The following is an 11,249-nucleotide window of genomic DNA, read 5'->3' on the forward strand; positions in this document are numbered from 1 at the left end:
CACTTTAGATAGAATGACTTTGTGAGGCCTCCGGCTGCGACCACCAAATTCGTGTGTTTTGCTACGTTGGGTTGCTACAGTTGAGTTATTTGCTGTAATAACATGGGATTGATTTTCGGGAGATGATCTAATAGTGAATAAATTTACATTAATAATCGTTACATTAATTCCTAGAGTGGCCATATTTTTGGCATCGAATACATTGAAATATGTTTCTTTTGTGACGTGGAGGTTCTACAGTTACAATTATATTTAATATTTTTTTCATGTTGAAGATATCATTATTGTTGCTTTTAGATTCAAGTTCGACTAATAATAATGGCAGTGTTTGCTTTGTGTCATGTTTGGTCGTATTAGTTATTGTTTTTACTTGATGGTTCAGCATTCGCAGTTCCTCTGCTATGCTTTTGAAATAAGTTCGCGAGTGAAGTCCTGTAATGACAATTTTACGCTTCCTTTCAATTTTAATTTCATACGTATGCCATCCAGTATATTTATCTTGAAGTACCTGAGTCACTTTGTGAAATATGCCAGGAATACTTGTCTGTACCTTGATTTGATTTAAGCTGTTTTTTAGTTGCTTTATGCCATATCTGTCAATTCCTGCGTTATCATTTAGGGGTTGACTTTATTACCTGTGCTTCGACATAGATAGGAGTTGATTTAGCAGTTTTAGTTGTTGCTGGGATTTGTGGTTCCATAGTCATTTCTTCTGAGAGCGAACTGATGGAATTGTTGAAATGAGTTTTGTATCGCAAACGAGCGAATGAAATTTCGAAATACGAAAATAATATAAAAACACAGGTATAATATAATGTTATCGAATTTTTATGCAGGAAAACCATTTATTATTTAATATAATTCAGTCAACTTAACTCCATCATTCAAACTAATTCAATAAATTAATATAAAATATGTAAATTATTTATTTATTGCTGTATACCATTATATTAAAAGTCAATTCATTGTGGTTCTTCTCATATTTTATATTTTTATTACGATTGATGAAATATTTGCAGTTGTATTTTTATATGATATTTTCGTTTCATTTTTAGCTATAAAACACATAGAAAAGGTTTGTACAAAGACATGCATAGTTACCTATATTGAAGGAGTGAGGTATTATATTAAAGTCTGTCTTGTTGTTACTTCTAATAGTATTTAACTTAAAATATGAAACTTATTGATTTATATAAGTTATTCCCGTACATACTACATCATATATCATGTTACAGGTGGTAATATACATTTTGAGGATTTAAATTTGGAACGTTCTTACTCACCTGTTAGAGCTTATTGTCAAAGTAAGCTGGCCAATATCTTATTTACTAAAGAATTGAACAAAAAGTTAATCGGTAAGTAGCAGAATTATGCTTTCAAAAAATTATATGGTGTAGTAATTTTAATTATTTCCGCTCTAAACGAACTGATTCAATTGTTTTTAAAATAAATATTTCATGTGTAATTGAGAAGCGAAGAAGGAGAACATTTATATATACGTTACTATGTTTGTAAAGGCATAGAGATAATAATAATTAGTAAAGGTATATTGTACAATGTACAGAATGTAAAAAGTTACATATTTGTTATGGTTTTGGCAGGTGATTCAACACCTTCGGATCGGTGGAGAGTTACAAAGTAAAGTAGCCGCAAAATTGACCTAGACCTTCAATTCCAAGGTCAACATTTTTTCATTGTAATTACGGTAGTGGTCACACCTCAAATTAATCTAAATGTTCGACTTTCGCTAAATTATGTACTTGCATTCCCGATTCTTTCCCTGCAAAGGTTGCTCCATTATCATTTTACAGCCACATCGCTCACGGTGCGTTGCGTTGCGTTACGTGAGTGACACAGCGTAGGTTGTAGGTCGTAGTTTGTAGATTAATCATAGTCTGTAACTCACAGTCATACGTATGCTCGAATGTATTTCAGTGGTAAGATTTGCACGACACTTTCTTTTAACGAAATAAATAATAAATCATTTGATATAAATTAAATTCTTTCAACAAAATTATTTAAAAAATTAATAAAATGAATCTGAATAAAAGCACAAAACTATTAGTTAGGAAAGGCATCTGTTCATATAATTATTGTATGTATTGTAAATAATTTCATTTATTCATAAGCTATTAATGTAGGTAATTGCACAAATATTTTAAACGTTCCTAAAATTTTATATATGTAAAATATAGAATGCAAATAAAAAAATACAGAATACGAAAAAGATACAAAATACGAATGAAATGTAGAATATTGACAAAGTATAGAAAATGAATAAAATGCAAAATACAAATAAAATATAAAGGCAATTTAACAGTCGATATTATCACTATCATCCGTTTCTTGGAGTTTAAGAATATGAACGAGTTTCTATGGGTTTGTTTCTTTTTTGTACATACTATTCTTGAAAAGTTGTAGCGTTTCGTTAGTTTTTGAGTTAGTTGTAATAACAACGTGCATTGAGATTTGTAAAATCTAATCGAATTCTGTTTAATGCAATAACCATTTGTAATTTCGACCAATCGCGGGGAGACGCAATCGCGAGGAGAGACGTCAACGGGAGTCGTAAATTCCCGTTACGATTATACTAATCGACACCACGAGTTGATCGATCCCCTGATTTCCGTTAGGATAATGGGGGTGATTAAGTTTATATAACACTGTGATTCACAGAATTATAAAATATATATATTTCCAACACATAAACTACACTGTTGAGTAGATATAAATCGTAGATAACAACTTGTCGCACGAAGATGAGATAGATATGAATAGTAGAGCAAGGCTCTTATAGTCGAATTTCGTATGTTAGTGGACGTAGCACTCGAGAATACTTAATAGACGTGAGATTTAGATTTTAGACTTCGACGTTGTAGTATGTAGAGGAAGTAAGTTGACTTGACCCTCCTGATGTAGCAGGAGAAGTCTTCGACTTGACCCTCCTAGTGTCGTAGGAGAAGTGATGAGTAGGAAGCCTCCTACCAACGTGGTTCGTGAGTGACCTTGTGCATGGGAAAATCCAGCCTGTTCTATTAGATAGCTATTCGGTTTTTCCTAATGGGTGCGTACCCGCTTTCTCCGTGTTTTTAATTGCGCCTAATAAACCCAAGGACCTTTCTGAAAACCAGATGTGCGTCGAAAATATTTTTAGCCTTAAGAAATCTTTCAGGACAACGGATTGAATGAAGACACATGTGGACACAATGAAAGAGAAAAGTTATGGTTGGTCCTTAGGTTTATTGAGGGTTGAAATGACGTTACGCAGGCCGTCGGCTGCTCGGTCGCGAGAGCTGCCGCGCCGATGTTTTAGGCGACGTAACACCATTTTTGGCTTCAATTCGTTCTGACCTCTCGTTTGTATTTCTTTCACTGAAAAAGAAAAAGATCTTCTTATATTTGCATCAGAGTCGGGCAAAGACAAACACAAAATTGCAAATTTGGAAATATTTTCGTATTTGTATTTCCGACTGAAACCTTTTAGTTCGTTAATTTTATTTCAAAATTGTGAAACATTAAGTTTCAGATCATTTTGTTCTTCAGTTTGTGAAAATTGGAACGCTTAAACAGTACCACTCATGCAAACACTCTTGTTTATTATCTTTTGTTCGAAATTTATTAAAAATGTAGTTTAATTGAGTTTTGTGTCGTGAAATGTCCAGATTAACAGATGGCCTTAAATATTATGAAGAATTTAAAAAATTGTATTGATATTCTTTTAATTTCGAATGACAATCTTTTAATGATACCGTGGAAGATGCTTTGGTAGAGTGGATACGATTTGTAAATTAAAAATGTAAAATAAAAAAATTCAACTTTAGCCAGATTTTTCTGAATGTGAACCGTTATGCGATTGAGTGGGGTTTGGTATGAGGCGGTGGAACAAGATGCCGTGCGCGAATTCAGCTTTCTTGCGGCTCTTCAAATCCTTTTAGATACGACTAACGCATTTATACGCAAAATGTGCAAGCGTTGTACCACATTTGATAAATTTCAGGCCTTCTATACTGTAACGATTTGACGCTCCGTAACGCTCGCAAAAATTCTCTTTTGGAATGCTCGCTCTATTCGCATGATACACAAAGGATTATTGTTCGCGAGTGTTGAACTGCTGGTCGAAATAATTTTAGTTATCGAAACCTAGCTGACTCCTGATGTGTAGTGTCTTATTTCTACTTCTCTCTCCATCCGACAGAATCTTTTCGCACCTAGTGAGATTGTCGCTTTCCTTGTTCGGAGTCGTTTAAGCTTTAGTGTTATTCCTAAACATCTGAACATTCCATTTGGTGCATGCTTTGTCGAGTTTTGAATGTCCGCATATAATTACTAGTTGTGTTTATACCTATATCTTTTTACGCATTTTCAGCAGCTGAAATCCAAGGCATACACGTATATTCTTTACATCCTGGAGTAGTGAAAACAGAATTGTGTCGATATATGGATGCATCGTTTTTTCGAGGTATGACATCAATTGTAAGGTTGATCCAGCCTTTCATGAAAACTGCTGAACAGGGTGCTCAAACGACTTTATATTGTGCTGTAGACGAAAATGCAGGAAAAGAAAGTGGTCTATATTATGAGTAAGTTGATTAGATATATGGAGGACATTTGCCCTTATAATGTGGTTTCGTATATCTTCACACTCATATTGTCATATATACATACATACATTTTATTTTTTTCATTATTTATTTAATCCTTGCTTTTCGGCTGTAAATGGCTTCCAGCTATTAGCCCAATAATCCTACATAATTTTTACCCAATACGACAATATTTTTCTTTAACGCTTTACTACTTACTTCTCTAGTTCTCATTATAACTAACTTAACCTATTTTATCTTACTGTCATTGCCCGTTTTCTTTGGCGCTGTTTCCTGCTCTTACCACCTTCTTCTTTCCTCCCTTTCTCTCAAAATCCTCTTGATTTCCCCCCGCCCTGCTGCCGCTTTATCCGCAAAGTCTCCTCTACGTACCACCTCACATTTCTGCCTCCGCAGCTCTCCGCCAGATATTCTATCGCCTCTTTCTACTTCCATGCATATTCCACATTCTTATTCTCATTTCCACATCTGAATCTTGCTGTCATGAATCACGAATCTGTTCTTCCTCTTTGTCCTCTCTCTCTCAGAGAACGCGGCGTGCTTTCTGTCCTTATCTTCTTGTATATGGAGTTATACCTTCACCCCTCTGTCTTTTCCTCTATTTCCATCTCACCCCTTCCCCTCATCTTCTCCCCATTCTGTCCAATTCCCAAAAATATTCCTCCACTAGATCTGATACCTGATATCTGACTGCCCTCTTTAGTACCTTGTCCATGATCTTCTCAATCTTGGTCTCCTCCACCAGGATGTAGTTTGGCGTTCCTCTATCCCAGCATACCCTTGATATATTTTCTCTTTATCTTGCCAATCCCGTTTTTTTCGTACTGCATCCAAATTGCGACTCCGCACACTAGCACACTCTCCATTAGATGATTCGAACATCCTCATTCCCCTATCGAATGATTCTTTAAATAGCCTGTCTCTCCAGTATTACGTCTTTTTTATTGCTATCGTCGCCCTGTTATCTCTGTCCGTTTGTGTCTTTACATCTTGCAACTCCTCTTCAATATGACTCAAATTCTTACTTCTTTAGCCTCCTTCAACTTTTCTCCTGCTCAGTTTCACTCCTTCTCATATTTTTCCTTTTCCTTCCTCTTCTCTCGAATAACATAGCATCATCTTCGTTTTCCTTGTGCTCATTGTGAGTCCTTTCTTCTCCAGGTACTTTCTCAGTCTTCTGAACACACTTGTCACTTCTTCTAGCCATCGTCGGTATATCATCCACGTAGGTTAATTGCCACATCTTTTCCCTTCTTATCTGTACCCCTTTCTCCCCTTTCTTTCTCAAAGCCTCCTCCATGTTCAACAGATATACGTTGAATAGCATGGGGCTCTACCGCACGCTCCTTGTTGTCTCAAATTCCGGCATTTTTCCTTTTCCTGTCTTCATCATATCGTCGTCTCCTGGTAGATTTCCGTTACTTTTCGCCTCAAATTCCTTTGCACCTTTGCATCCCAAGCTCTCCTCCAATCTGCTTCTACCAATCCAATTAAAAGCCATCCTCAAATCTATAAAGCATGCATACAGCCCCCTTCTCGTCCTGCTCTCTTCTCTGTTAATTACACGATGTATCACGTATATCGCGTCCATCGTCTTTGGACGATGTTCCCTCTCCTCTAAGCCTTCTCTCTGTCTCTCCCTTCAGCCTTTCATTAAGGATGTTTGCGTATATTTCGTACGCTGTATGAAACATGTACGAGTGTATGTACGCTACTCTGCTTCTCCCGTTCTTTCCTTTTTGTACGTGGGGTAAATTATGTTCGTCCATTTCTTCGACAACCCTCCCCCTTCCCAGATCTTGTTCAACTTTGTACAGAATTCTTCTCAAATCTCTCTCGGCATGAGTCTTCAGGCTTCGTTCTCAATTTTGTCTATGCCTCTGCTCTCTTCGACTCTCCGAGTGTCCTGATCACTTCTTTCGTTATGCTTTTCATTTCCTACTTTGTCCTCTCCCATACTCCCAGCAGCCTTGCGAAATATGCCTTTCACTCCTTCAGCCTGATGTTCTTGTCCACGTACTCCCTTCTTTTTTCTTTCCACTTTCCTATATTTTCAGTTTCTATATTCGTTTCTCTTGCTTGTAAACTCTTCTGTTAATTTTCCCGCTTCGAAACTTCCCCAGTTCCTTTCTTAACTATCTCTTTCTTTACTTCCATGTTGCTTTCCTTATTGACTCACTGATTCTGTCTCTTTTCTCTTCCCTCTGTGGTAAAACTCTACCCCTTTCTCCGACTAGTCACTCCTTTTGATTTCCCTCCTTTATCTCTCCTGCCCCTCTGTTCCTTTTATTGCTCCTCCTAACTGTACGTGATTCGAGTCCGTCCTTACTCCCTTGTTCGCTTGCTTTCTCATCTGCTATCACGTAGTCCACTATTCAGACTTTTTGTCGAGACTTGTCCTTTCCTTTTCTTTCATCCTATTTGCATTTCTTTCTTTCCCACTCTCGCATTGAAGTCTCTTCCTATCAGCAGCGATTCTTCCTCTTTCTCCTCTATGCCTTGCCTCATCGTTTTCATTGTTACTTCCGTCTTCCGGCTGTACACCGTCACCACTCTTCAGATTTTCTTGCTGAACCTCCATATTCTTAAATATTCCATATTTTCTGTTTCTTTCAAGTGCTATCGCGTCTTCAGGACTATGCCCTTCCCTCCTGTTCTCCTTTACAGTCGAAATACACTACTTGGATCTTGCTGGTAGTTCATTAATATTTATGCTGGCCAGTCTTGCTCCTCTACCTGTGTCTCCGTGAGCCCTACCAGGTCGAAATCCTTCATCTCCGTCTCCACACCTCTCCTCATTTACTCTCTTGACTCGCCACATTCCATATCACATCATCATTCCTCTCTTTCTTCTCTATCCGCCCCTTCTTCCCTCGCCACATGTCTCTTCCATCATGCCTTTGTTATTAAATATAGGTTTGGGGTTGATATTTAATAGATTCACACAGACTGAGTTTCACCACCTCGTACAAAACGTCTGAACACACCGGATACACTTAGATAATTAACACGTGGTCCACTCCTAAGACAAAAGAGCGTCGTTAGAAGTCGTGACAACTTAGCTCGTAGGAACTAGCGGCCATACCAACTTAACGTTTCTCAACAGTCTTTCGGTTCTTCTTCCCTTTCATTCCAAACTATTCGTCGGAAATACCGAGTTTATTACACGTCCTCGACTGTTGAGTGCGGAACAAATTAAAATTCCAAATTCTAATTTGTATATTACCTTCTTAATGATTTAATATTCCAACTCAGAAATATCTTTCTTCACGATCGTCGTATTACCGACAAAGAGTCCACGTAGTTCTTTTATGTGTTCCAGACGAAACCCATGCCGAAATTGAATAATAGCGTAAAAATAGGCCTATACTTATAAGAAGTTTCTAATTACAGAATTCTTATTTAGTTCTCTATTATGGTAATTTGAATCTCTGAGAGGATATTGCATTTCTTTGAAAATTTTTATTTCATTCTATAATATATATTTATCTTTTAGCAACTGCAGAACAGCAAGACCCTCGTCAAAGGCTTGTAACGCTGAATTAGCAACCCGATTGTGGAAACGTAGTTGTGAATTGCTCGGTTTGCCATCGGAAGTAGGGTTTCAAGAACTAGTAAAAACAATCAGTGGTGAAGAAGTTGAACAATAAGAATATGTTTATATAGAGAAAATTTATACAAAAAACGAAGGTAATTTACAGAAATTATTTAACTATTTCATGAACGTTAACATTGATTCGATGTATGTAAAATAATTTCAGATATTTAAAGACCAGATTCTGAAGATCAAGTCGGAATATCAATAGTATCATATGATTGGAATGTTTTCGATTACAACATTCACATCGTGAGGTCGCTTAATTCATGGTTGAAATGTGTTACATGTAGTGTAAAAGACAAAAAATAAGGAACGAAGTACGTTTATAAATATGTCTCAAGTTATAATTGAAATTACGATTTACTCTTTCTTTTGAGTATTTTAATCGTACGTCTATCGTTAGTTACGGGTATACATTAACTGTTACGAATGGTGTAAGATGTTATATTTTATGTTTCTTAAAATAACAATTATATTGACACTAAAATAGTTTCGTTTTAATTACTAATTTTCTTTAATACGCATTGATCTATGTTATTTTCTCACCTCTAATAAGCTTGTATAAAATTCAAGAACAAGGACTATTATTCAAAATTGATTAAATGCAATAATTTTTTAAATTTAAATATATCTTATTCTCTCCTTCTCTTAAGGCCATATTCTCTGATATTTTACTCACAGTAACGTTTTTTTTAAACGGAATGACCTTTCTTTGTTTATCATTAAAAAGGTGAAATTAAAACGCATCCAAACATGTCCCATAACATGATCATAAAATGATCTTTGGGATAGATACGTTTATGATGAATAGATCATGAGAACCACTGACAAAGATACAACTTACATGACTGAAGGAAGCAAACGTGCATCATGAATGGTGGTGACATTCTTCAGATCTTTTTTGTTGCCTTTTTCCGTGGCCACTCGGGATACATAAATCTGTTCCTTCTTTTGAATGTTGCGAAGAGAAAAGGTACCCCGATTAAGTAAATATAGTAATAAATATCGATCAATTTATATCTATTATACAGTAAATATAAATAAAGTAAATATAATAGTACTTGGGCGTTTGATATTTTCCAGTTCACTCGAGTACTAGGCTCCTCAATAACGGTTCGCTACAATCCTATTCAATAAAATTATTAATAATTCTCCGAGCACAAAATGCTAGATACTTTGCATTGCATTCTTCTCCTGAAATCGCACACATTATGTCTTAAACATTTTACGTAACGCAAGAGGAATCATTAAACCTCTCTACTCGGAAATTTCATAGGGCGGTTTTCGATGTGCTTTTATAGATTTCCACGAGTAAGAAGGTTTAATGCTCAACCTACCATTTGTTTTGCAAAATGTCGCGCAGCCTTGTTTACGTGTCTGAATACCATTTTCTTCTTTACGAGCTAAGCTTTTTTCTTTTAAACGTGGGGAAATTCTCATAGATATCCCACCGCTTCTCAGAAGGGCAGCGGGGTAATGTCAGACTTACCGATTAAAACTCCACGGTGGCCTATCTAACGCTTAACAGGAGTGCCCCGGGACCTCTTCCCAATTGTTGCTGGAGCACTCCCGCGTTTTCTCCCATTCTGAGAGAGCCATTCTTCTGGTCTACTTTGAACATTGAGAGGGACCACACCTCTCAACGCTATCCGCTGGGCCGTCGTGCAAGTGAGAGGAGATTCCATAACTTCCTCGGCGTGACGACCGCCCTGACCACTTAGGGCGACGCAACGCCCTTCGGAACACTGTAAGAGCGAGAAGTTCTCACCCTCTCCTGCTTTTTCCGCTCCTTTGCGAGCATTACTTCCTCGCAATAGGAACTCCTGTTACCCGCCCAACATCGCTTCCACGACTGACGACGGATTCAAACTCTCGCCAATCGCTAGTCGCAGGACACTGCCGGGGGCCTCCCACGCTGGACAAAGGTCCTCTCCGCAGTGGTGACAGGTGTTCGTCTCCTTTCTTCCAATTCTCTGCAGGTACTCACCGAATACTCCATGGCCGACGGACTCATGCGTCATCCGGAAGGGGATAACGAGAGCCCTCCACGGTCCGACCTAACGGTCCGGTGGTCACGGACCTGATCTTCGGCGAGTCGGTCGGAGCGCCACCGCTCCCGTACCTCTCGCCTAGCTTCCCCCGAACGTCTCGGGCTGCCTGCCAGGCGGGGGAGAAGACCCCGCCCGAGTCCAAGCCCCTAAGATTTTCGTACGCCCGTCGGAGTGTCAAGGCCTGGAACTCGAACGAAGGAAACACCGTCAGGATAGACGTCGACGCATATGATATCGTCCGGTATCCCCTTATGATCCTGATGGCGGCCGTCCTACGCAGCATCCTTAGCAAAAGCAGATTGTGACGACGCGTCATCAGATGTCTTGCTTACACTAGAGCCCCGTACAGGATTCGGAAACGGACGACCCCCTCATATAGTCAGCGCACTCCGACACCGGCCCCACCGATATTAGGCAGCAAGTCACATAATGTGTTGGCTACTGCCGTCACTTTGGGGACTAAGAGTCTGAAGTGCAGCCCGAACGTCCATCAACTGTCGATGGTGAAGCCCAAATATTTCATCTGAAGCCCCTCCTCGTCATTCTACCCGTTTATATCCAAACACAGGCCGGGCGAAAGAGCCACCGTACGCCGCCAGTCGTAAAACAAAATAGCCTCCGACTTGGCTGGGGACACCCTCAGGCCCAGCCTGCGTATGGCACGCACCGCGCAAGCAAGGGCGAGCTCACCGAGACGCAGTGTCTCGTACCACCAATGTCCTCCGGCCAGGACCAACGTGTCGTAGGCGTAACATATCATCCGTGTGTCTGGGGGTGTACCAGGTAAGCTGCAGCTCATGTATCGTACGGATTGAGCATTACTGTGCGACCCGCTGCTTAGGATGACACTTATTTGTTCGTGTAAGGTGGTTTGCTCGTGTGCAAAAATATATTGAGCGATTTTTTATTGTCAGTAACTAAAAAACATAACCGAAAAGGCAATTTTTCTATTCTTGAATCTCGTTTTATTTCGGCAAAAAGAATCACCCCTTAAATAAC

The 11,249-nt window shown here is 38.8% G+C and overlaps 1 protein-coding gene across 2 annotated transcripts in view; it reads left to right on the forward strand.

Moving 5' to 3' along the window:
- Positions 1 to 8,819, forward strand: part of LOC138185828 (retinol dehydrogenase 12) — a 33,631-nt gene extending 24,812 nt beyond the window's left edge. Inside the window, exons 5-8 of one of the 2 annotated variants that reach the window (XM_069125101.1) lie at positions 1,236 to 1,355; positions 4,370 to 4,580; positions 8,098 to 8,291; positions 8,363 to 8,819. In XM_069125101.1, the coding sequence (XP_068981202.1) occupies positions 1,236 to 1,355; positions 4,370 to 4,580; positions 8,098 to 8,251 (485 nt within the window). In that variant the 3' untranslated portion in view covers positions 8,252 to 8,291; positions 8,363 to 8,819. Of the gene's footprint in view, positions 1 to 1,235; positions 1,356 to 4,366; positions 4,581 to 8,097; positions 8,292 to 8,362 lie in introns of both variants that reach the window. The other variant, XM_069125100.1, reaches the window with a different exon arrangement.
- Positions 8,820 to 11,249: the final 2,430 nt, after the last annotated feature.

Source organism: Bombus flavifrons, chromosome 12 (genome assembly GCF_040668555.2).
Source record: "Bombus flavifrons isolate JBK064 chromosome 12, iyBomFlav1_principal, whole genome shotgun sequence".
Taxonomy (NCBI): Eukaryota; Metazoa; Arthropoda; class Insecta; order Hymenoptera; family Apidae; genus Bombus; species Bombus flavifrons.